The sequence below is a fragment of the Equus asinus genome, chromosome 13 (genome assembly GCF_041296235.1).
Source record: "Equus asinus isolate D_3611 breed Donkey chromosome 13, EquAss-T2T_v2, whole genome shotgun sequence".
NCBI classification, from domain to species: Eukaryota; Metazoa; Chordata; class Mammalia; order Perissodactyla; family Equidae; genus Equus; species Equus asinus.
Window position 1 is genome coordinate 17,612,176 of NC_091802.1, and position 26,976 is coordinate 17,639,151.

A 26,976-nucleotide genomic window follows, 5' to 3' on the forward strand; every position below is an offset into this window, starting at 1 on the left:
TTCAGGGGGAATACTTCTTATTTGGCCTCCTGTATTCTTGCTCTGGCTCACAGGTGCTCCGAGCTGTACTGTCTGAACCATAATTTATGAGTGCCTCCCTATGATCTAGATATGTGTAAATACTAAGTTCAAAAAAGGGAGAAGAACAGAATCTTTCCCAATTATTTCCTTTCTCTTGGCCTTAGGTGAATTCCAGGCCACATGTGAAAAGGAACTTCTAATTCCACATCTAAGGCTGAATGGAAAATTATTCTGGGTCTTCCTTCTGCTAACGGGGAGCTCCAGCAGAGGCATCACCCTTTCCTGCTTCCCAGTTCCTGGACGTCAGCATCCAAACAATGGTTAGGATTGGTGAGGATCCAAACAAGGCAGATTGAGAATGCTATGTAAATTTCAGGAGATACCTAAAAGCCCAAAGGATTTTGCTGAGCCTAGTAACGCTTCTGAGAATGGAATGGAATAACTGGCTGTGACTCACCACCACCAAAGGCTGGGTCCTTGGACCATTAAGTTTGTTACTGCTTTTCTCATACAGGAGACGATGCTACTGACCTACTTTCAGGAGGGCATGCCCTTTGAGTGGCTTACACAACTTCAGGGAGGAGACCAGCCACACAGTCTTGCCCAGGCTTTTTTTAACAAGGCCCTTTTGTAAGATGGCTGCCTGTCCCGTCTTCTGGCTGGCCAGCCAGTTTTTCTGTATGGGAGGCCGACCGGTCTGCCCAAAGTAGTATGTGGCCTTGTTAGGCCCATACTCTTACCTACTGAGCTAAGCGGCCCAGATGGTTAGGAAAAGGAGGTAGTGAGTGGGCAGCCAGGGTGGCTCACCTGCTGGGTGGTGGCCAGACAGTACTCTGCTGTGCTCAGGATGCTGCAGATGAGGCAGAGCTCCTCTAGAGTGAACTTGGCTACTTCTGAGCCCTCCTTTTCCTTGAGGAGGCTGCTGATGGTCAGCCCTCCACCGCTGCTTGTGGTTCTGAGGAAAAGGAACAGGAACTAGTCAGGCTGGGACTTCTCATTTGCTTCCTGACCTGGAAACTGCACATCTTAAGACAAAGAAAAGGGGGAAGGAAAGGCTGGACACAACCCCAACAAATCTGCATACAATGAGTCCTTTTCCTATTGACCTTACCTTGACTAGCACCTGTTTAAATTTTTGGACCACCAGAAATAGGAAGAGACAATTCCAACAGTTAGCCAGTAATCAGTCCTTTTAACTATGATGACTCCGATACTTACAGAGAAGGCTGCTGAATGGCCTCTCTGCTTAGCTTGGAATTTCCTGATCTGTAGAGCTCATTCGGGATCATCGGGAGCACAAAAGCTGGTTCCCCAATTACTTCCCTCAGTTAAGAAAATTCTCCCCAGAAATTTGTATGTTGTGCTTGTGGATGGGTTCGAAAGTGAACGTTAAGACATGGTTCCTGCCTAAAAAAAAGCCCTGATTGCCTCAAGAGACCAAAAAGCATCTCATCCCTTCCTACTGATCTAATCACGTGTTCACAAAATGTGAAAATGCAGTTATAAAACTTTCTGTTTTCTCAACTGTGAGGTTCTATTTTTTTTCCCAAAAGAAGATAGAATTCAATGACATTTACCTTAAAAATAAAAGAGAAATTTCTCCTTGAAAAAACAAACAAACCCTAAAACCGCCAAGTCTTACTGATAATAAAGATTTGAAAACATCTTAATTTCCAGCACTTAGAAGGGTGTGAGGACACTGGCACTCTCTTCCCCTATGGGTTAGAAGCATTAAGTTGTGCAACCTTTCTGGAGGTATATTTCAGGAGCTTAAGAAAACATTTAGACTATTTCACCCAGTAGTTCTACTTCTGTTCAAGTATGCTTTTCTGGGTGTTACTTAAAATACCAAAATAGTGACCCCAACCTAAATGAGCAACTACAAGAATGATCAGTAAGAACTTCAGAAACTAACTGAGGTTCTTCTGTACGTTGGATTATCGTGGCATCATTAAGTGTTCTGATGAATATCTACTGTCACTAGTGCTGATGTGCTGACTGCTCTCTGTTGGCCTCTCGGATCCATTCTCTGCTCTGCTCTGCTCTTTCCTTCTCAATGGCTTGGGAGACTGACCTCTACAGACTTATCACCCAGGCTCCCTGGCCCTCTGGCCTCCTCATAGTTTCAGCCAACAGGAGATGTGGCAGGAAGTTGGAGAGGTAGAGGGAGAAGAAGTCTGAGTAATAATTAGCCCTCCTATTCCCTTTGCTTCAGTGTGGTCCTGGCACTGATGCTGGCCCTCTATGACTACAGTTTCTGTGGGGCAATCCTTTGTCCTCAGTCCCAGTTCTCAAGTGAGTTTTAAAGTAGTAAAAATTACCCACTAGTGTTTGGATGCTTCAGAATCCTCTGTTGGTTCCTTTCACCTTGCCCCCATTTCTGTGACTAGCTGCTTTTGTACCCATATCCCAGCTGAGCGCACCGTTTGTTTCCTGCTGTGACACTGACTAATACACATGCGACAATGCTCACAGGATGATGTTAAGTGAGAACAGCAGGGTATAAAACTATTAGCAATATAGTTCCAATTCTGTTAAACAAACAAACAAAAGGACATAATCACATTATATATATAAAGAAAGAAGGGCAAAATATATATCAAAAGGTTAAATTTGTCTTCTCTGGGTGGTGAGATTACGGGTGATTTTTATTTCTGTCTTTGTGCTTTTCTGTGTTTCCTAAACTATAATGAAATTGTATTATTTTGATAACCAGGATAAAAGTTATTAAAATTTTTTAAATAATTTTTGTCATAGTCAAAGAAACTCTCCTTGGTAAAATATACTTGTTACTTCAAATTCCTTGAAGAGCACACAGATTTTATTTTCTCTCCTCCTCCCATATATGACACATTTTAGTGACAATGACAGAAACTAATTCCTGAATTGTTGAATTTAGCCAGGAGGATGATTTATAAATACTAAATTCCAAAGCATTACTTTAGATTTAGATTACTTTAGATCTATTGTTATTTTATTACAATCAAAACTCCTATATAACCAAAAAAAGTCTCTAACTCTCTAGCTGAACGACCCATTTATTTTAAGTAATAAGCAATATAAGAACATTCTAATGCTCCAGAATAATACAGTGAAGTCACTATAATCAGGAGCTGTGCTATATAACCCCCTCCCCCCGAACCCCACCACATCTTTAAACATTAGACTCTACCCAGGACAGCAAGATACACACACCAGAAGAGAGACTTTAGAATGTAATCAGACTGAGGGAAAGCAGATTCATGCCTCCCTTCTACTTATCATCCCAGGGCATACTGTCATTGAGTGGGACCTGAATGAAACTGCCCAGGCTGTTTAAAAGGTATTTCCACCACCACCCTACTTTTTTTGCCAAGTACCTAGCCCTGAAGCCATGTAAATTAAACACAGATATAATGGGACTGACTCCCTTAGTCCACTGTGGTAAGGTCTGACCTATGCTGGCGGCCAGTGTGGGCATTTCCTTTAATGGTCTTGATCAGCTGGAATCTCATTAGAGAGGAAATAGCCTCAGACCCTTGGGAACTCAATAAGGGTGTTTTCTTCCTTGATACTCTTAACAGTTCAGTAAACAACTTCAGAGTGGATTTCTTTAAAGATTCCCATATTTAGATATATTCATTTCACCACTCAGACCAGGAAGAACAGGACTCACTTGGGCAGGTTGCCAGAGAGGATTTTCCAGGCATATTCTCGAAGGTACTTCTGAAAAATGGTGGTCAGGGCGATCATTGGCTCCCCTGTGCTGAGCTGAGAGCACTGCACCATACACTTCTTGTAGTAGACAAAGAGGTCAGCACAGCTGGGGAGCACGGCACCCCCTTCATCAGTGTTGGGCTTCGGTGGCCCCTGAGCTTTGAAGTCGGCCACAAACCGATCTATCAGCTCTCCAAGGTTTCTAGGAGGAAGAAAACCTGAAATGTTATTTTATTTCAAGAAAGATAAAGCAAGTGTGCTTCACTGCAATGAGCAAATCATTCCCAATGCTTTTTACATTTAAAATTGGATCCATTTTTATCAATATCATCATTGACCACCACCACCACTCCTACAGCAATAGCAGCGACAGCGCCTGGCATTTGTGTGCTGCTTTAGACTTTTCAAGGCATTTCATGATCACATGTGACTCCAAGCCTCTGTGAGGGAGATAAGGTATTACTGGACCCTTGAAGAGATGAAAAAATTAAGGCCTAGAAAGTTTATCACACAATTTAGTGGCAGAACGGAGCCTAGAATTCACCATTTAAGTGTGTGCACTGGTCCTGTTACCATATTAGTACCATCGACCCCTTTCTACAAGTGAAAACACTAAGCAATGATAATGATCATTTTCTGAATACTTATGATGTACCAGGCACTGTGTCAGTGTTTTATAAGCGTCATTTCATTGAACTTCACTTAATCTTCACAACAACCTTATGAAGTAGGTACTAGAACTACCCTCATTTTCTTTTTTTTTTTTTTTAAGGAAGATTAGCCCTGAGCTAACATCTGCTGCCAATCCTCCTCTTTTTGCTGAGGAAGACTGGCCCTGAGCTAACATCTGTGCCCATCTTCCTCTACTTTATATGTGGGACACCTGCCACAGCATGGCTTGACAAGCGGTGTCACATCCGCACCCGGGATCCGAACTGGCAAACCCCGGGCTGCTGAAGGGGAACATGCGAACTTAACTGCTGCGCCACCGGGCTGACCCCACTACCCTCATTTTCAAAAAGCAAGGTGCAGAAAAGTTGAGGACCTTGTCCAAGGTCCTACAGCAAGAGCGTGGGGGAACCAGGATTCAAAACCAAGCAGCCTGGCTCCAGACCTCACGCTTTTAACTACTCTACCCTATTCCTCCTAAAAACACAAAATGGTTATGATGGGAGCAAATATTTAGATATCATTAACCTAAATGTGCCCACGAGACAGATACTTAAACAAAGAGAAACTGTAAAGAAATATTCTAATGCTTTCTTTCTCTTTTAATGTAGTTTTTCCCTAAAACTCCCAGAACCAGAGGTGTAAAAAGTCTTGGGAGAAGACAGGGCATGCGCAGCTCCAGGCTTGCCCCGGGTTATGGTGGTGGTGATGGTTGCAATTTTTCTCCCATTTCCCCTTCAAACATCACTGACTTTGCCTCAGATGCACTGAGTCTTCACCAGTTAGAACCCAGCGGGGCTATATTAATTGTTCTCTGCACAGTTGTGCTGTGTGAGACATGGAAGGGGTCCCCACCTCTCCTGACATTTTGCATCTTTTTAGGTTGCTGTCTAGGGCTACAGGAATCCAGCTGTGCTTTTAACATGTATTTATATAAGAGTCAAGAAGAAAAAGACAAGAATCACACACAGCATCAATTAGCAGGAATAGGAGAAAACTGACATTTTACTCAAGAGCTTTTGTTATTGGAAGTTTATTACATCCAGATGTGGCCATTCTGCTCTCAAAGAACTTCGGATCTAGGCTGGAGTCTGTGGTGATGGTCAGCAAGCAGGGGAGGAACTCATTAGTTGACCTTGGAAAGCTCCAAGGTCACCACCCCCACTCCTCACAATCTCTTCTTGCTTCGCCTTTCCATTTAATCTCCCCACTCTCCTCCACAGTGACCCTACTCTCCCACCAGACTCACCTCAACTGCCCCCTGCTCCATCTCTATCCCAACTCTGTGCTTTTGCCCAGATGCCTCCCCTGGCCAAGATGCTCTCCCATCACCTCTCTACTCATCCTTCAAGTTCCACTCAGGGGGCACCCAGACAACTCCTACTCACATCAATCCTCTGTCTAAATTTCAACTTCTGTCATTTGTAACACACTGACACTTCATGTTTTTAACGCTTTTACTATACAGTGTAAGGATGTCAAATATTCAAGAAACAAGCCACCTTCTCCCACTCTAGACCCACAGCAGGCAATGCTCATTAATAAAGGCTCACTTTTTCCCTGATCTTTGGCAGAATTTCAGAATCCTTCTTGAGACAACACTCTAGCCAGTCACTTCTAATAAGCTGAAGTTGGTAGAAAAAGGTACAAGCTGCTTGCTATATAGTAGAAGAATCTTCTCTGTTTCTGGTACGTTATCACACGCTCCTTGAGAGTTGGGAAAATGTTTATGCTACTTCTGCTCCCCCTAGGCCCACGCCTCATGCTCATGGTGAAGCTAATCTCTCAATTTTGTTCATGCCCAATACAGAACCAGCTGATCAACCTCCACACTGTGTTCCTAAGGGATGGGGATGGAAGGGTAGGAGGTGGGGGCTGGGTGGGGGCTGGAGCAGTGGCAGAGAGCCTGTAACAGAAGGCAAAAGGTTCCACTTAAGTCTTCTTGTGAGAGATTCTCATCTTCAAACCTATAGTGCCAACCAAAACAGGGGCCAGAGCTCTGCAGTGTTTTTACTTTAATCACTCATCTAACTCCCCTAGAAGCTGAAGCTGCTTCTCACCCACTTCCCATTTCAGAGCCAACCTGATGCGCAAAGTCATAAATTAATTACAATCATAGAACATAAAGAAAATTTACACTGAAACACTCCAAAGATCTTCCCTATTGTGCAGAATGTCTACCAGGTTACTTTTGACGTTGTTCCCTCATGCGGATGAGAAATAAACCAGTCACAGTAAACTTCCCCTCCCTTCCACCTTCCACTCTTTGCATCAGCATGCTCCTATGCCATACAGAACATTAGAAAATGAGTAATCAATGTTTCACAGAATAGAAGAGTAGAAGTTACCCCGATGGGAATGGGTAAGGTTCTTAGTTTGAATAGATGATCACTCCAATCAACTACGGACTGAGCACTGAGTATGCATAAGGCTCTGCGGGCTGTAAGTGTAAGACACAAATGAATTCAACTAGAAAAAAAGCAAAGGTTATCGTTTCTTCTGGGCAACAAACACTATCCTGAGTTTTGGCAAGATCTTCCAGGACGAGAGGAGAAGGGGATGTGTGGCATGTTGACCTGTAGACTGGCATCACAAGGAGGTGCCTTTTATACCCTAAAGCAATTACAATCAAGTCAGTTTATAAATGGCTGAGTCCCGATCAAGGTGCTGCGGGGGCTAAGACACGGCGTCTGCCCACTAGAAGCTTTGACATTCGGATTTCAAGACAGCAATAAAATGCTAATTTTTCAGTACAGACAATACGAACAATTTGTTTTAAACAAAAGAAACAGTGAAAACTAGAGAGAAAATTTCACAGCAGATTCAGGTGAAAGAACAAAGGGACGGAATGAGAAGTGAGCACAGAATACGGTGAGAGGAAGAGGGGATGGGAAGGAGGGGAGGGGTTTGGCTGAGGTAGAAGATACAAACTGAGAAAAGTTTGCTCTGCAGTTTGATTCATAGGTTCCTCTGTATTCCCATAGTAAATATTCATATCTTGATCCCTTCACACTGTGTACCACAAGTCTATCTTTCCCACTAGGATATACGCCTACAAACTAGACACAGTGCTGGGTGCATTATAACTACAATCTTGTTTAATCTTCACAATAGCCCTGAGTAGAAGGCATTATTATCCCCATTTTATGAATGAAGAAACTGAGGCTAAGAAGAATAATACAACTTGCCCTAGGTCACAGAATTTATTGGATCTGGAATTGGAACTTGGGTCTGTCTGACTGCAAAGCCAAGCTCTATCCACTATACCATGCTTTGATTTCAAAACTGTAAAGCACTATACAGATATATGATATTATGATTACTGCTGTTATTTACTGTCTCTCCAGCTTAAAGCAACATGTCATGGATGTGGATGGTGTCTTTTACCTTCTTCCTCGTAGCTTGAGCTTTTTGCCCAAGAACTATATAAGCATTTCACAGGGCCATGTGAAATACTGCTGAGAGTTCCACTGATAAATAAAATGATGTAGGAATAAAGACTATTGCAGAGTATCAGTAGAGGGAAAGATAAAAACATGAAGAGAAGAAAAATCACCCTGCAGACGAAGCTTATCTACGAATGACCAAGGCAGTTTCGTCTAGTGGATCTGCAGTTGATATTCACAGAAACAATAATCTAATTGGCCTGAAAAGTAGTGATGGTGCTGGGAGAGGAAGATGGTAGTCAGAAAAAGTTGGCAAGGAGGTGAACATGGGCAAAGTGGCTTAAGATCCCCAGGAAGTTACAGCAATTTGTTAATTCAGGGGTACTCAAACTAACTTGCGTCCCATCCCCTTCCCTTTGGTTGGAGCCGAGGATTTGGCTCTGGTGTGGCCAGTAGGTTGGGGAGCCAAGGTTTGGCTTGAGCACAACTGGGAGATGGGTTACACACAGGTAAATGGAGCAAGTAAGTAAATACATGGAGGATACAAGTTTCTCTCTGCTGTAGAAAGTAGTTACAGACATGGAAAGTAGTTACAGACAAACCCGGTGGTGTTCGATGAGAATTGGAGGTATCAGCATAAACCATAGGTTTTAATATATGAATAGGCATAAAAGTAGATATAGTAGATATTTCTTAGCTCTCTCAGCTGAGAAGACCTAGAAGCATGACCCTTAAGCAGTAGTGAACATACCTAATGCTAAGAACTTAGTTTCTAAATATCATTCTCCACCAAAGGAACAAGGGACCCGGGAAAAATGGATGACTCCAGGGCTGGGGTAGGAAAGTGCAAGACGAGTCTGGTATATTTTGTTGTGCCTGAAAGGAAGTGCTCAAAAAGGGAAAGGGGCATGCAAAAAGGATGAAAAACTAGCTTGAAGGGGTTCCAATGGCCAAAGCAGGGACAATGTGAGCATTAAATAACAATGGATCCTGGAAGAGAAAAAGAACATTGGTGGAGAAACTGGTGAAATCCAAATAAGGTCTGGAGTTTACTAAAGAGAACTGTACCAATGTTAACTTGCTGGTTTTGATAATTGTACTATGGTTCTGTAAGATGTTGACATTAGGGGAACTTGGGAGAAAAGAATATGGGAAATCTATACTATTTTTGGAATTTTTCTCTAGGCCTCAATTTATTCCAACATAAAGTTAAAAAAAAAAGATAGTAATGGCTTTAATCCATTGAATAAAATAGGAATCCACAAATCCATGCTGATATAAATAAACGGGAAAAAGAGAAAGCTTTTTCTTAAAATATACTGCCAACTAATAAATGTAGAAGAAATGATGGAATTGGAAAAATCATCATTTGACAACTATCTTAGTAATAAATGATTCAGGCAAGCATCATCATTAGGTGGTAAAATAAATAAGCGAAAGATGAGAAAAAGGCTATTTGTATGGTTTCAAGTTTTGTCCCAACACTTATTAATTACTTATTAATAAATAGAGAAACTTGGCAGACACCATCTAAACCAAGTAATAAAAATGAACTCCACCAGTTGTGGGACAAATTGAGACTGGGTATAGCCTCCTGATATGGATTACTGAGAAGAACACAGCACCATTTCTGCATAAATCATAAGTCGTGAGAAAATAGCAGTCAAACTTACACTGAGGGACATTCCACAAAATGACTGGGCTGTACTCTTCAAAATTTCAAGGTCATGAAAGACACAGAAAGAGTGAGTCATTCTTCTGGATTGAAGGAGATCAACGACATACGACAAATGAATGCAACCTGGAATGGATTCTGGATCTATAAAAAGGATGATTGGGACAACGGGTAAGATGGAATGGGGTCTACGGATTAAATGGTAATATTGTATCGATGTTCATTTCCTGATTTTGATGGCTGCACTGTGGGTACGAGCCAGCCCTGGTGGTCTAGTGGGTAACATTTGGCACTCTCACTGCCATGGCCCAGGGTTCCTTTCCAATTCAGGGAACCACAACACCCATCTGTCGGTTGTTATACTGTAGTGGTTGCATGTTGCTGTGATGTTGAAAGCGATGCCACCAGTATATCAAATACCAGCAGCCTCACCCATGGTGAACGGGTTTCAGCAGAGTTTCCAGACTAAGACAGACTAGGAAGAAGGATCTGGTTACCCACTTCACAAAAAACCGGCCATGAAAACACTATGAATAGTAGTGGAGCATTGTCTGATATAGCGCCAGAAGGTGAGAGGATGGCGCAAAAAGATCAGGCAGGATTCTGCTCTGCTGTACACAGGGTCACTAAGAGTTGGAATTGACTCAACAGCACCCACAACAAATTGTGATTAAGTAGATCGTGTCCTTATTTATAAGAAACCCACGTTGAGGTAATATCAAGTAGTATTGGGGCATCTTGCCTGCGATTTGAGAATTCAAATCGCTCAGAAAAAATATGTATGTGCACATATATATGAGTATGTGTGTATATGTGAGTGTGTATGCGACAGAGGAGGGAGACAGAACTGTGAGCTGCGGAATCTGGGTGAAGGACATACAGGAGCTCTGTGTACAATTCTTGTAACTCTTTTGAAAGTTTGCAAGTAATTCAGAATAAACAACAAACAATATTAGAGACTCGAGGCTTGACGAAGCTGGGAGGGGCTCTACTTCAACAACAGCTATTATAGGGAACTCAGGAGGAGAGGCAGAAATGGTGTCACTACTAATTTCTCTGACTGAGAATGTCACCGAATGGAGCGAAGAAAGGGCCGATGCAGAGAAATCTCTTCTGCAAGAGTCAGCCACAGAAAATCATTACATTCCCAAGAGCAGAAGATACACTAACTTCTTCCTTGAACATAAACAAAAATTGAGAAAGCCATTTAAAGCACGTAAGGACAGCTTAGCCCAACCCGCTGAAGACGTGACTTTAGGGACCTCCCGACTTCCTGCCCCCTCTCTGGGTACTGGCTCTGCAGTCCTACTGCTGTTTGGCTTTTGGCTGGGGCAGGTGCTGCCAGAACCTTTCCTGGGGAGATGAGAGGGTGGGAGGCTGGGGAGATGAGAGGGTGGGAGGCTAGGGAGAGGAGAGGGTGGACCCGATGCCAGGCCCAACAGAAAGCTGGCCACGCTGATCAGGCCACCCAACCGCCTGAGTCTGGAACAAGATCACAGAGAGGGCAGGGCAGGCACAGTTCCGGAGCACCGTTTACTTGTGCCAAGCGCCAACATGTCGTCTCATTTCATCCTCACCACTAATCCTGTGAGGGGCGCATTATGAACTTCACTGTAGAGGGGACAAAACAAACCCAGAGAAGTTAAGGACCCTGATTGAGGTCCCAGGCTGGTGAGTGTAGAGCTCTGACTCAAATCCAGGTCTGTCTGGCATCCAGGCCCACGCTCTTTCCACTACACTGTGCTGGGTCTCTGTCATCCGGGAGCTTGTGAATGGTCTAAGATTTTCCTTCCTTGCAGATTTTTTGAGTCAGAGTTACAACAAGAGTAGTAATTTGTACAAAATCAGTCCCCACCTGAGTTTCTCCCTCCCCTTAGGACTTAAGGGAGGCAGGGCTTTGTAGAACCCCCTGAAATGATCCTCAAATAGTGTGTGGGTTTATGTGGATTTTTTTTGGCAAGAGGGTCTCAGGCTTTCATCAGGTTCTCAAAGGGATCTATGACTCAAATAAGGTTAATAACCACTGCTTTAGGCATTATTCTGTCTGATTCTCTCCTTTAACAGATGAGGAAATGGATTTCTTGAACTCTATTTTCTACTTCAAGCTTTTGCTGCTTATTCTGGAGCGACAACAGCACAACCTACGCAGTTCTCCTACGAGGAGCTTCCGCTGCTGCCCTGGTGCTGTGGAAACATCCTAGGGAGGCCAAACGGCAGGAGAAGTGCCCAGCACTTCATTTTTCACAGAGAAATGGAGAGTCCCCAAGGAAGGGGGGTCTGGCTCTTCGCCCAAAGTATCACGAACAATGAAAATAGTTTATATGAATCAAGGCCATGTGAAAATAGTAGATACCAGAATTATAGTAATTCAGAAAAATGACTCTTTCGACCAGGCAGATTTGGGGAAAGCACACGGTTATCTCAGATATGTACTTTAAACTCTGGACCCAACAGCTTTTAGGCCTTTTTAAAAATAAGAGTTTGAGATGATGAGAGAAGAAGGGACTTTGTCCAAAAGTAGGCATCCGAGGGGTTGTTCTAAGACCTGTTAATCTAATAGGCAAATAACTGATCTTTTTTCCCATCCCTCAGGGGTGTCTCATTAACTTTCTGAGAGAAAACTTTCTGGATGCAGAAGACAGGGTGCTTCCAAAGGACTAAGTGGCAATAGTAACTAGTGCCGTGCTGCATGCCTGCGGACACGGCCCAACGGCTAGAGAGCAGGAGGAAAGCCACGGCTTTACAAAGCAAAAAATGTCACGGCAACTTTTCCTGGGGGTGAGGGGAGCAGCAAAGAGGCTGTTTTTGTTAACATAGAAGCTCTTTTACGAAGTTCATTTTCTAGGATTTTAATGTGAAGCATTTTGTAATTGGGGAGGAAAAAAGTAGAAGCAATCTATAAAATCAAATAGGTGGGTAATAATAATGTTCCACATAGTGATTACACTGGAAATATTGTCTTAATCTTATGGTTTACTGCTGAAACATGTTTGGAAACAATGCTTTCCCAGAGAACTCCCCTTGAGAACTTTCTCACAGCCACTTGCTCTCCCTGTGCAAGTCTCATCCTTATAAGTGCGTTCTTGAGGCTGTAAGGCCTGCTCTAAGAGCCCGGGCCAGCCTGTCCCCAGTCAGCTCAGCCTGTTCCAGAAACCCAAGCTTTCTGAGATCTGTCTTCCAGCGTGGAAGAGCTTCCACAGTTACTCCGGCTGTGGACAGAGATTCAGGGATGAGGCGGGGTCTTCTTCCATTGCATGAACAACGGACGCTGGAACACGAATATACTCTTCTGGCTGTGAGGAAACTTGCGTGCAGTGGGCCGCTTTGTAAAAATTTTCTGAAGCCTCTGAGTTTGTTAAAAGGATACATATTAAATGGATGATAATCCATAAAAGAAAATAACCCATAGGTCCATACTGACACAAATAAACAAACAAACAAATGGGGGAGAAGGGGAAGCTCTTCCTTACAGAAGTCCAGTTAGTCGGTGTAGAAGGAATGACGGAAACAGACAATCAACACTTGGCGAACACTACAGTAATAAGTGCTTTAGGCAGGAATCAGTAAGGGATGTCAAAAGGAGTAGGCAAAGTGTGATGAGAAACAGATACGTACCTAGTGCCTAAGTCCCCTCACAAGATACTTATTAATCAGAAAGAGAAAAATAGTAGCTTTCCAGTGGAGAAAGCAGGTAGACACCACCTTAAGCAAGTGAGCAAAGTCAACATCACCAGTAATGGGACAAACCCATATGATGTGCCTCCTGATATGATGTACTGAGGACACAACATCACCTCTGTGGTATTCTTGCCCTAAATGCATAATCTGGATTTAATCAAGAGCAAACCTCAGACAAACTGATATTGAGGGCATTGTACAAAGTAACTGGCCAATACTTTTTACAAGTGTCAAGGTCATGAAAGACAAAGAAAAGACAGAAGAACTACTCAAGATTAAAGGAGACTAAAGAGGTCTGACAACTAAATGCATGACTGATCTTGGACCAGAAAAAGGACATTCACAGACAATGTTACTTTCCTGATTTTGATAACTGTGATTATGTAAAATGTTCACACTCTCCGGGGGAAGCGTATAAGAGAATGTTTTATAACATTTTTCCAAGTCTAAATTATCTCAAAATGAAAAGTTAAAACAAATTATACTTGGAAACATATACATTAGAGATTAGGCTTCCTTTCTCCATTTTCCAGTGCCTGACACTGTAAAGCCTTGTGGGCTCACACATATAGCTATATAAGGGCTCAGTGCCCACGTAGGAAGGGGGTTTTGGGATCTGTTTGGGACCTTATGAAAGCCAAACTCAGGCTTCTGAGATTTATAGACACAATAAATGATAACATTCAAAAGATATAAATACATCCTTAACAGGTTTCCAGGGAGACTCACAGGCAAGCCAAGTCCCTCCTTCAGCCTCTGGAAGGAGTTGTGCCCTTGTGAGGCCCAGCCATGACCAGGGGAGGAAGAAATGCAGAAAACAGCAAATGTCCATCACTCACTTGTCCTGGGACTCAATATACACATAGAGATGAGGCTCAAAACACTTGGAAACAATGCCATGAAATGGATTGTCTGGGACTTTAGGCTTCTTTGGCTGTAAAGAAAAAAAAAAAAGAAAGAAAAGAAAAAAGAAACCCTTTATTTCAGCCATCTTTGTAAATTTTCAAGCAGTTTCAAAGAAAACATCCCTTCCAAGTTCACTCCTAAGCTATGGATAAGAAGCATTCAATGTAACCAAACTGGGACCATGTCCTGCATTATAATTCATGCCAGCGTGAACAATAAGCCAGCTTTGTTAGCATCATTTACTTGCTTTGTACGGTGAAAGATTTACTGCTACTTTGATAACACATGCGTTTTCAATTTGGAAGCTATTCATCATCTGACTGATGTTTAAAAAATTTAAATCCTAGCTAATAGCACCTTATATTTGTACAGTACTTTAGAATTTCTAAAGTGTTTTCACATGATCTAATTTTGAAAGGCTCCGTTTACAGATTGCTATTATACGCCAAGTACTTTGACACGAAATAACATCTCATCTATTCCTCACAACAACTCTCAGTGTAGGAATTATTACTACTATTTTATACCTAAAGAAAGGGAGGCTCCAAGGCTCTAGCAGCCTGCCCAAAGGCACATGGTGAGGTTTCCTATCCCATAAACTAGAACTCTTCCTATTATATCATTGCTTTCCTGCAAAGGTTCCCAGTCTGTTGAATTTCATCAACAAGTAAATGTAAGCAAAAGAAGGCGGGGGGGCCAACATAGGGTTGCTAAATTTTTATTTTGCTACTTTCTATTCTCACCACAAGTTCCTAAAAGAAAGAGTATTTTATACCCAAAATTTTATAAGGAGAAAATAGCAACATAAACACAGTCCTTCCCAAGAAAAGACAGTTGGTGATCTTATACCAGACAGATAGACAGTTTTGTCTTTATTTTTTGCCTTGGACCAATGAAAAACTGGACCAGCACTGGTCCCCAGCTGATACCTGGAAACCACAGATATTCAGGTCAATCTAAGTAGGCAAGCATTTAAAAACTATATTTGCTACTTAATTCCTTTTCAAAACATCTAAAAAATAAACAAGGATCTTATTCTTTCTCTTTCGAAAAAAAGTCAATTCTATCTATTGTCAAACTCCAGAATAAGGACCCTGAGCCCTTGCTGGGGTTGATACTAGAGTACAATTTGGGTATAAATTGGCACCTACAGCATACTTGTTGAATTGAACTGCTCATATCTTTTAATAAATACAGGAAAAGCTAAGCCCCCTAATGACAGACAGAAATAATGATTCCCTTCTTCCAGTAATTTTTAAAAATAAAACATTGTAGGAGGCCGGCCTGGTGGCACAGCAGTTAACTGCGCATGTTCCACGTTGGTGGCCCAGTGTTTGCTGGTTTGGATCCCAGGTGTGCACCTACGCACTGCTTGTCAAGCCATGCTGTGGTGGGCGTCCCACACATACAGCAGAGGAAGATGGGCACGGATGTTAGCTCAGGGCCAGTCTTCCTCAGCAAAAAGAGGAGGATTGGTGGTAGACGTCAGCTCAGGGCAAATCTTCCTCAAAAAAAAAAAAATATAAAAAAAATAAAACATCGTAATGGTTAAAAGCATCTGTAAAAACTGGTAATAGTGGTCAAAAATTAGATGTCACCTGTAGACATATCCTATTCAATCTCATATTTAGTTCTCTTCCCTTTTCACCTTCTAAGAGTTCCATGTCTTTAATTTTTTTGCAAGATTTCTAGAAACTCTGGTCCTTCCCTAATAACTGTAATCTGGGCCATTTTCACTTATCATCTAGGAGCCACTGCCAAAGTCAGGCCTCAGGCTGAGACTATAAGTGATGCTCAAGATGGGGTTCACTGAGCTTGAACTGGCTGGACTCAAAGTTCCACTTCATTTCATAGTTGCCCCGGGGATTTTCCACACTTCCATCAGTTTAAAATGGAGGATCCATGATGGAGTATAATGGTTGTGAGGGGGTGGTCCTCACCTATTTGTTTTATATTTTCCAAGTCAGTTATCTCTAGTTTTTATTATTCTTTTCAAGAAGGTGACTTGTTAAATGAATAGCAAATGGATTTAATTTATTTAACTTTTGTAAGACTCGATATCCTGATTTTAGAATTGGAAAATACAGTCACTATACCCAGATATCTTTTTATTAATTAAAATATAATCATAAGTGGTATAATAATTCCCTTTATTTATATTTTCTTCCTTTGATGAAAATATTCACACACCTGCAGGACAGCTTTTGGTAACTGTAAATGGGAGTTTATATAATATAGAATGTTTTAAATCAACATGTATATTTTATATTTGGCTTTATTTACTTTCTAATTTACATGTACTTCTCCAACTGACAATGTTTTAATTTATCACTTTATTTTATTTTATTTTTTTGTGAGGAAGATTGGCCCTGAGCTAACATTTGTTGCCAATCTTCCTCCTTTTGCTTGAGGAAGATTGCTGCTGAGCTAACATCTATGCCAATCTTCCTCTACTTCATGTGGGATGCTGCCACGGTGTGGTGTGATGAGCAGTGCTAAGTCCGTGCCCAGGATCTGAACTTGTGAACCCTGGGCTACTGAAGCAGAGCGCACAAACTTAACCACTCCACCACGGGACTGGCCCCTAATTGATCACTTTAGAATGGCTACATTATGAAATTTAAATGAAGTCTATAGATTAGATAATAGTACTGCACTGACGTTAAATTTTCTGATTTTGATCTGTGGTAACATAAGCGATGTCCTTTTTCTTAGGAAATATATATTGAAATATTTAGAGGTAAAGGGCATGGTATCTGCAAACTTGCAGGTTGTTCTGAGAGAGAGACAGAGGGGGAGGGAAGGAGAGAGAGAGAGAGAGAGAGGGAGAGAGAGAAGAGGAATGCGGAGGAAATGGTAAAGTAAATGTAGCAAAATGTCAACAATTGCTGAACCCAGGTGAAAGATATTCAGAGTTTCCTGTAATATTCTTAAAACTTTTCTCTAGGTTTGCCATTATTTTTTTTTTAAAGTAAAAAATAACAGTAAGAAACTTGGGAGGTGGGTGCCAACAGCCTGGCAGATAAGCCCTGATCCAGCGGTGCAGCGCTCTTAGGGAATGGCACATTGACACTCTGGAGGGCCAAGAGGACGACACCGCATGGGGAAACAGACATCCACCCTGAGCAGAAAAGGGCTTAGAATCAATTTCCTGGTTTTGATGATGCACTGTAGTAATGTCAGCTGTCACCAACGGGGGAAGCTGGGAGATGAGTGCACAGGACCTCTCTGTACTCTGCAACTTCTGATGAGTCGATAATTATTTCAAAATAAAAAGTGTTTTAAAAAGTGGTTCGGGAGAGCTAGATTCTGAATGTGAAGAAATTTTAGGAATATCTTAACCTATTTATTTTACTTAGATTTTCCTTTTTTATATCGGCACAAAAGTGATATATGATAAAAACCTCTGTCGGGATAAGCCTGAATAGCTCATTCAGTATAAGTATAAAATATAGATTCTAAGTGATAAAAGAAAATGGTCACAGGACATTCCAACAAACTCATGTGGATCGGTCTTCCACAGCCCCTGTGCTTGACGAGGCCCCACAGAACACTCTGCATTCAGTGCTCAGAGGGCTGCACAATCAGACGGTGCAGACGTCCCACCCTCCCTGCAGGAGACTCTGCTCCGCCCGCCCCTGCCCACTAATGCCAGTCCTGACAGCGGGGAGAGACCTGCCACCACAGCTCTTGGCCCTCTTGCAGCGTTTTTAGTGTGAGCTGGAAGCAAGAGGGGAACAATGGGAGGGACTGCCTGAAGCTTCCTTCTTTCCCACAGGGCCACCTCCTGTCTATAGCTGCTTTGTAAATGTGCTCATATTTAGATAATAGGTGCTGGAATTTCAGCTCACACTGGTGTCTCCCTTTGCACTGTCTGGCTCCCCAAAGGGTTGATTCTCAGCTTTAAGAATATACTAAGTCATTTAGCAGTAGCATTCAGGCTAGATTTCTGAGTGTGTGAATTCTGTCCAAAAGCTGCAGATGTTTAAGCTATTTCCTCCTGGAGTTTGATGGAATAATAAAAGGTTACTGTTGTCACAGTAAGGAGGTCTGCAGCTGGTCCCATTTCCTTTTATTACTATCCAATGTAAACAGATTAAATCTAACTGCTAGGATCACCAGAAGGGTACATTTTAAAACCAGAAATTCCTCATTTCTTCTCCCTCTTTCTTTTATACTTTGAGTATCCTCAGTCCCCTTTCAGATGCCATTTTTTATCACTGGGAATATGCTGGCCACTGATGTTCAAACTAAAGGCCTCTTTCCAAGTGCACTCTCCCTTCTCAATATCCTAAACTGCAGTAGTGAGCAGGGGAGTGACCTTACCTTGAGGGCCAAGTGTCTACAGCTTGCAGTGAGGCAATGGGTTGGGTAACCCGGGACAACCACCAGGGGCCTTCCCCCACCACCTCTGGCTGAGCTCACCACCAGCATCCTGTGGACTTCCTCCCCAACGCCCCAGGGCTCCTGCTCTTCCTGTGCACCCAGCTCCAGAAGCCAGTAAGAGCTCCTAGCTAATCAACCACAGGCAAGACAAGTGCTGGTGAGGCAGTGGGAGGTCAGGGATGGTGTGTAAGGCCTTAGTCACTGGTGTATAAGTTTCATTACTAACAAGTAACAGCCCATGAAGCTGTGGAGGATCAGTCCAAGGGTTTTTAGTACTTTCTTTTGAACAGACCTAAAACCCTTGGTTCAAAAGAAATTTTACCTGGAAGACCACGATAAAAATGGCTCAAAATAGAACTGCTGTTTAGAGGGACCAGGGCCCTGGTCTCCTTCCAACTACCCACAGTGACATCTGATGGGGCACCAAGGAATACAGTTCGAAAACCATTAGCTCTCTCTCAAGATGAAAAAAACTAGGGAAGTCTAGAGAGAGTAAAAACCTGCCTAAGGTCACACAGTCAGTTAATGGCAGACCAGAGGCTGGCATTTTCCCCACCAGGTGACTCTGCTTCAGCCCAGGTTTCTGTGTTCTATATCCTTAGAATGAGCAGGTCTTGGTCCTTACAACAATAAGCTCAAACTTCCAGGATGAGCAAAAAGTTCCATGAGAAAGAAAAATCATATTTTACCTGGCAAAACAGTTCTGTAGGTAATGAGGGGCTCTACCATAATTCAGTTTAACAACATCCAGAGATGACCAGCTAAAGGGATAACTTTTCATGGCAGCACTACAAAGCATCTGAGTATTCAAGTACACAATTCTGGACATGATGATGGCAGCCACCAACTCTGGGGACACAGGAGGTCCCTGCAAATGGCACTACTACACAAAGCAAGCTCTAAGGGTGCAGGTGACCGAGTGTGGGTGGAGGATACACCTGAAGGATGAGCTCTCCATCCAGACTCCTCCTCCTATCCCAGTCCTTCTGCCCAAAGTGAAGAGAGATGCATTTCTTTAGTTAGAAGAAATCTTTTCTCCCATGCTAGCTGATTCGATGGTTTTAAATCAATTACATCTTATCCCATGGATCTCTGGGCTACAGCCTCAGGTATCCTTTCAGTTTTATTCATGGGACTCATTTCTATGTCTTCTACTTTTCACTGAGACATCATGGTGTAATAAAAAGAGCACCAGGAAAGGAATTCTAGTCTCTGACATCTAGACCTGGCTTCCAGTCCTAGCTCCTCCACTTCCAAACTATGTAACCCTGGGCAAATCACTTAACCTCCCTGAGCTGCAGGCATTACAGCTCATATAAACGCCTATAAAATGAGAGGCAGGCATTGTGAAGATGAAATGAAATAAAGCATGTAAAAGACTTTTAAATTATAAAGCACCATAAAAGAGTGAAGTATCCATGTTATTACAGTTCTTCAATCAACGGACCAGACACATTTTATTGCATCACTTCAGAACTGCTCCTGGAAATTCTCTTGCCTCCCGCCAGGACTGTACACCTACCCTCATGATGCTAGGAATGCAGGGTTAGCTGTGAAGGGCGTGGCTAAGGGTTTCCCAGAGCTGGTCTTCCCAGCCAACCTCCCTTTTGGTGGTGTCTGGAGCAAAACAATACTATAAAATAATCCTCTAGCAGCCAAGTGTGGAAAATTAAAAAGAAGGATCACTAATCCAGACAGGAAAAGCTCTGATTTACTGCTCTAACCTCTCGTCATAAAATGGCAGTGAAACAAAAACACCATTCTGTAGAATGAAGGGAGAGGAAATTTAGAGTTGGACAGAAAAATCCGAAGGAAATGAAAGTGCTAGTGTGTTCTGAAAAGTAACTCTCCAAATATGCCACTGGTCATCTTGATGTTTCCAGGCCTCTCCAATGGCTTCCAGACCTAAAGTGATCAGCTTACAGTGAGGGGAGGCCTCTCCTAGCTGATGGTGCTGCTAACTTCACTGCGGATCTTTCAGCCTCTCACGTCATCACGGGACCAGATGAGGGCACAAGCAAAAGCTAAGCTGACAAGTGTAGGAGATGATGAATGAGGCAGGGAAGAATTCTGCTGCCCCACCACTGGGCTAATTAAGCTTGTGCATGTTGCTAATTCCCATGGTGAGGCAATTCAGGGGCAGAGAGGTGAGACAGGAAGGGCTCCTTTTTCACTGTTCTCTAAGTGTACTTTCAGATAAAGGCTTTCTATAAAGACCACCAAAGCTGTAATCTCTGAATGTGGTCAATGGGCAGAGGATCATATTTAGAATGAGCAGACCCATTTTCAGAAACAAACATCAGGTGGGCTGCATGTGGAAATGCGAACCAGACTTACCTGATCTAAATCTCCTTTCTCCGCCGCCAGTTCCTCCATCTCTGGTGCTGGCTCATCTTCCAGGAAGGGATTGGTGGATGGGGGAGGAGACTCGAGTTTTTTCTGTTAAGAGACATAAGAAAGACACATACTTTCTGAGTATATCTAATAGCTTTCCCCATCGAGCTTCTGGTTTTTCCAAGTCTCTCCAACAGCTAAATCATGAAGTCTGATCTAATAAACAAGAATAGAGGTAACACAGACCACAGTCTCACCTCCAGGCCTTCACATTGCTTTTCCACCTTCCAGAAAACTTACTGCCCACCCCACCTCAATCACAATCCGGCTAAAACTCTCATTCATCCTTCAGTCTTCAAATGAACGAGAAGTCCCTTCTTCTGGGAAGCCTTCCCTGTCTGCCGAGTTTGGGTTAGATGTCCCTGCCACACGCTCCCACCTCACCAAGTATGTCCCCTACCCAGGCAGTTATTAAAATACTGCAATTGCCCGTTTATTTGTCTTCTCCCCACTAGATTCCAGGATGGCAGGGATCACGGCTGTCTTGTTCCCCATCCTGTCTCTAGTGCATGGCATATAACAGGTGCTCCATAAATATGGGTTTGAAGTCAAGAACAAACTATAAAGCTAATCTTATGTGTTCTGGATGATAGATAGAAGTCCCTTCCCAAATAAGTCCCATTACGACAACCACAACAAAATCTCCTTGGGAAAATCTCCTCCCCAGTTCCTGAATATGAACCCTTTTTACAAATACATCATTGAGGGGGACCACACGCTAGTGGGAAAGCTGGAAGCAGGAGATGTGAGTTTTAGCTCCAACTCTGCTGCATTGGCCAAATCAGCTAGCTTCTCTAAGGCACAACAGCCTCATCTGCTGAATGAGGATACAGTTACAGGAGTACTTGAAGGATCAAATGTGATAAAGTGTGTGAAACCCTAGAAGAAGCACATGATACATACAACAGACTTTAGTGACGATAATTCCAGTGCAACAACAGAATCAAGGCAGCTTTTTGGAATTTTTCACAAATTTGACCTCAAGATGTTGTTTATGCGAGGGAGCTGGGAGTTCTAGGAGAAAGGAAACTAAGTGGACCAGCAGGACAAAAGGGATTGGCTGGTGCTGGGGGTGAGGGGAAGGGGCAAGGACTGGCTCAAGAAGACAAGAAGCCAGGTGGAGAGGGAGTTTCTAAATGTACTTGCGACATCTTCATATGTATCAGTGGAGCAACTTGAACTAATCTCTAAGCCAAGAGGGACAGCAGATGGACTATGGCGTGAATGTCAAGTGCCAGGACATCAATGAAGATATTACCAAAAAACCCCAAAACAAAACAAAACAAAAACCCCAAACAAACAAAATAACCCAGAAAAATAAAAAATAAGACTTAAACAGAAAAAACAAAAACCACACTTGTGTCTGGTTTAGGCTTTAAGACAGTTCTGCTTACACTCATGTAAACTACTTAATTCTTGGCCAAAACACTTGGATGCTATTATGTAGCTAGACAGAGCCTCAGCGTATGAAGAAAGCCTTGTGATTAATGCATTAGCTCAAGGTAATCATTAGCAGGACAATGATTTTTGTGGCGTCCTGTTGAGAAACAATATGGTCTAACAACCAAGCAAACATTTCAAATTTATATGCTTCGAACTTTGGCTTGCTTGCCTGATATGGAAAAGAAAAAGTCCCTATAAACTTAAAGGTATTTCAGTTTATTTTTAGAAATAGGCTATTTTTAGAAAGCACCGTTTCCTTGCAAACAGTATTTCTAAGTTTTAGGTGTCTTGTAAGGGTTGCTGGTATCTTAGGGAGAGGGCAATGGTGAGAAAGGGAACCTACGAAGCCTACGCTTCAACAACAACAAGTTAAATTAGTTAATAGTATTGACTCCTGATCCCACTGGCTGAACAGTGGGTTTTGGAATCATACTGTTGAGCTGAATCCCTATGATTCTGAGGTTTTTGGTTCTTTGGAGATGTGGAAAGAAAGTCAGTAAGTGAAGTTAAAAGCTTTGTTCGAAATCACTGAGTGATAGAAACAGGATTTGAATTTTTGAACTAAACGTTCCTCCTAGGTCTACCAGGGGTGATAACAGCGTCTTACAATTACACGAAGGTGGGCTTCATTCTAAAAACAATGTTAGCGGAAATAGTGATAAAAAGTGGACATCGGTGAAGTGGACTGAGGGTGTTCCTGGGCTCCACGCTCACCAGTGGACTGTCCAACAGATTAAGTAGTAAGAAGCAAAACATAAAAGGCAGGACTGAAAAGACATTTGAGGCAGTACAGCGTGGGCTACTTGCTGAGTGTTACCGGGTCGGAAAATTCCCAAGGTTTCTTTCCCGTTTCCACAGTCTGTCTCTATTAACATACTGATACGATTACTGAGGGAGTCCTGGGCACTAAAGAACTCCTTGCTTGTTCATTTGGGGTACACACATTCCAAGTGTGGATCAAGTTGATATAAGACAAGTGGTTCACTCCTCCATTCATCCACTTGAGAAATGGATGTGCTGGGCACTCTGAGGAGAGCAGTGAGCAAGAGAGACCACCTCTGACCTCATGGAGACTGTAGTCAGGTGGGGAGACAGACTTTCATCAAGCGATCACACAAACATGTGATGAGGGCCATGCAGGAAAAGCAGAGGTTGTTATGAAAGGATGCAACAGAGGGTCATGGAAAACTTCCCTAGGAAATGATGTTTGAGCCAGAACTGGAGGATACTCCAGTTAAATATGGGAAGGAGGAAGGAGAAGTGTGTGTGTGTGGGGGGGGGGGGGGGGTGGGGGGCAGAGCCTTCTAAGCAAAGGGAAGACCATACGTTTACCATTCGTTCAGCAGTTCTCTGCTCTGAGCACCTACTCTCTTCCAGGGACTCTTCTAGGCACTAGGGAAGCAACACTGAATAAGATAGACAAGGAGGGCAGGCACTGAAAACAGATGAAAATAAAGCTGAGGAACTGGGACGGGTGGGGGTGAGGCTGGAGAAGTGCTTCTTTATGTAGGGTGATCAGGGAAGGCCTCTTTGAGGAGGTGATATTTGAGCAGGGACCTAAATGAGGAGAAGGAGCCAGCAGGAGAAAAATCTGGGGGAGAGCATTCTCAGCAGAGGGACCCTGTTTGAAGGGTGGAATGAGCCCGGTGAGTCTGAGGGACAGAAAGGAGGAGAGGGGACATGAGGTAAGAGAGGCGGCAGGCGCCCAGTCACAGCCTTTCATGGGCCAAGGTAAAGTTAGATTTTCTTCTCATCGCAACTGGGCAGTCACTCGGGGATTTAAACAGACAAGTCATATGATCTAATTTAGACTTTTAAAATATAATTCCACTGCCGTGAGGAGAATGACTCTAAGGGAAGCAAGAAGATCAGTTTGTGAGCCTGCTACAGTGTTCCAGACAAGCTCTGATACAGGACTGGACTAAGATGGTGTCATGGGGACAGAGAAAGGTGGGCAGATTTGGGACACATTTAGAAGATAAAGTCAAGAGGACTTGTTGAGAGTGTGGATGTGAGGGCGAAGGAAAGAAAGGAGTCAAGGATCAATCACTTTTTGGCCTGTGCAACTGGGTGGCTGGTATTACCACTACTGAGAGGGGGCAGCCTCGTGCAGTGGTGAGAGCACAGGCTCTGGATCTGACAAACCCGGGTTCAAGACCAGGCTCTATCACTTGGGTATGTTGCTTAACTTCTCCAACCCTCACTTCTTCTATCTGCAATGTGAAGGGATATTAACAGCTGCTGCACAGAGCTGGCATGAGGGTTAGATGAGACAATGTATAGAAAGCATGAGATATGTCTATAAAGCAGCTCAACACAGTGTCTGGCACATAGGGAAAGCTCAGTAAGTGGGAGCTTTCATTAGTCTTTAATGGGGGCTGGCAACTAAATAAGGCAGAACTGTGGTTGTGCCTCCCTCAATGAAGCAACTCTAAGAAGGGGAAGAAGTGAGAGCGCAGGGCTAAGAAGTCTTCTAAAAAGAATTCCTTTTAATCACAAGTGAGATCCTGTCCCTACTATTTTGTCTCTTTGGGGATCTCTCCAGGAAGTGAAAGCAATGGGCCCATCAAATTACAAGGCAAAGGCATACTGAGCTCGCCCTTCTTCTGTATTCTCCACCGAAGCCCTCCCAGTACCGCACCTACCACCATCCTACTGGCAAATGCTATATTACAAAACCTTGGGGGTATATACAGACTCCTGCTATTTAGAGGGCTATGTTACTGCTCAGATTAATTTGCTGTAATGAAAAAACAAGTCTTTGCAGAACCAGTCCCTGGCACATCTCAGCCTTCTGTGCAAGAGCCCTGTCATCAGAGCCAACCAGACCACACTTCTCATTCCTGCTTTGCAGCTGTCGTAGACCATAAAGAATTACAAGGTTGGGTTTAGATTTTAAATAACTCAAATGACATATTCCATGAGCTCTGGGGCTGCTAAATGAAACCAAAAATTTGCCAAGAAATAAACGACTTTCCAATTTTAAAAGAATTCATTCATTTTGCTACGATGACAGTTGATTTCAAGTCTGTACAGGAAGGACAAAATTCTTCATGTAGCAAGTTAATTCCTACTAATTAAACCACACGGGATTCCCAACACCTTGCAAACAATAAGGGCCACAGGACAGCCAGACTGTCTAATTTACTGTTGGGAAGAGAAAGCCTGGCTTTAGTCGGTAGTATATCCATAGCTGGGTCTGCCTGCACAAATCCTTTTCTGAGGCCCTAGCTGGACACTTTAAATTATCAAAGAAGAAACTCTGAAATTTAAGACTAATCTTTTTCCTTTTCCTGGAGGAGAAAGCTTTCAGTTATGAGATGAAAGTTCCACAGTTTCTGCATTTCTCATTCCATAAATACTTTACTCCAGTCCAATTCCTGATTTGTCCTGAAAGAGATGGCCTGGAGGCTTCAGCTGAAGGGTAGGACTATGTACACCTGGTTTAATATTATTGGAACCCCTCTCTTGGTGTCAACACGTTTATATCTTATATTATGACAGTTACGTATAGATTTTTTTCTCCTGCTTGACCGTAAGCATCTGTCTGACTCAATTTTTCATCTTTTCTCAAGGCCCTGAACAAAGAGGGAGCTTGAAAAACACTTGTGAATAAATGTTGATCCGATAAGCAGCACTCAATGAAACACTCTTTGGACACAAGGGCAACATTTTCTATTTTCTGTAAACAAAAAACCCTATGAGTGTGTGCACTTGCGTGCACATATGCATGTTTATAAGAGAGTCTCAAAAATATATTCCAAACTATTAAACAGTGGACATCTCTGGGGAGAGGGATTTAGAGTAGTGGAGAAAGAAGAGACTGTTCTTCTAAAATGTTTTATTCTGTTTGAGTTTTAACAAGTATATATTTCTGTCTTCTTCTTGGTAGACAAGGTGTTTATCTGAGGAGTAAAGATTATAACTAAACTCAGACAGTATTTTCTAAAGTCCTTAATATTTTTAAATTATGATATAATTAACATAAAATTCACCATTTTAAGGTGATTTACTATTCAGTGATTTTTAGTATATTCACAAGGTTGTGCAACTATCACCACTATCTAATCCTAGAAGATTTTTCACCCCAAAAAGAAACCCATATCCACTAGCTGTCGATTCCCAGTCTTCCCCACTGTCTCATCCCTGGCCTATTCTGTACATTTCATATAAATGGAATCATATGACATTTGGCTTTTTATGTCTGGCTTCTTCTGCATAGTATAGTGTTTTCAAGTTTCATCCATGTTGTAATATGTGTACTCCAGTCCTATTTATGGCTGAATAATATTCCATTGTATGGATATACCACATTTTGTTTATTTATTTGTCCATTAATGGACATTTGGGTTGTTTCTACCTTTTGGCTATTGTGAATAGTGCTGCTATGAACATCTGTGTACAAGTGTTTGTATGAATATGTTTTCAATTCTCTTGAGTATATACGTAGGAACAGAAGCATGTATTACTCTAGTAATTACAAAAACATTTTCAGATTGCTTTGTTTTTTTTATGTGGCAGAGTTACACCTTTATGTTATGCATCAGAGCATTAGCATCATGAAATGCACTAAAACAAAGACTGACTACTTCATCTGAATCTTAATAAACCATCACTAATATCAACACTCAGTGCTAGGAGAGACCAAGCAGATGTATTCATAAGAGACAACAAGAATACAGAAAGAAGTTCAAAACAGAGGCTATCTTAAACTTGAAAATA

The 26,976-nt window shown here is 42.5% G+C and overlaps 1 protein-coding gene across 1 annotated transcript in view; it reads right to left on the reverse strand.

The window, feature by feature from the left end:
* Nucleotides 1-26,976, reverse strand: part of VPS53 (VPS53 subunit of GARP complex) — a 135,777-nt gene that overhangs the window by 42,255 nt on the left and 66,546 nt on the right. Inside the window, exons 12-15 of the mRNA XM_014827001.3 lie at nucleotides 20,755-20,856; nucleotides 13,965-14,059; nucleotides 3,677-3,919; nucleotides 829-976 (exon numbers count right to left, since the gene is read on the reverse strand). Coding sequence (XP_014682487.1) covers nucleotides 829-976; nucleotides 3,677-3,919; nucleotides 13,965-14,059; nucleotides 20,755-20,856 — 588 coding nt within the window. The remainder of the gene's footprint in view (nucleotides 1-828; nucleotides 977-3,676; nucleotides 3,920-13,964; nucleotides 14,060-20,754; nucleotides 20,857-26,976) is intronic.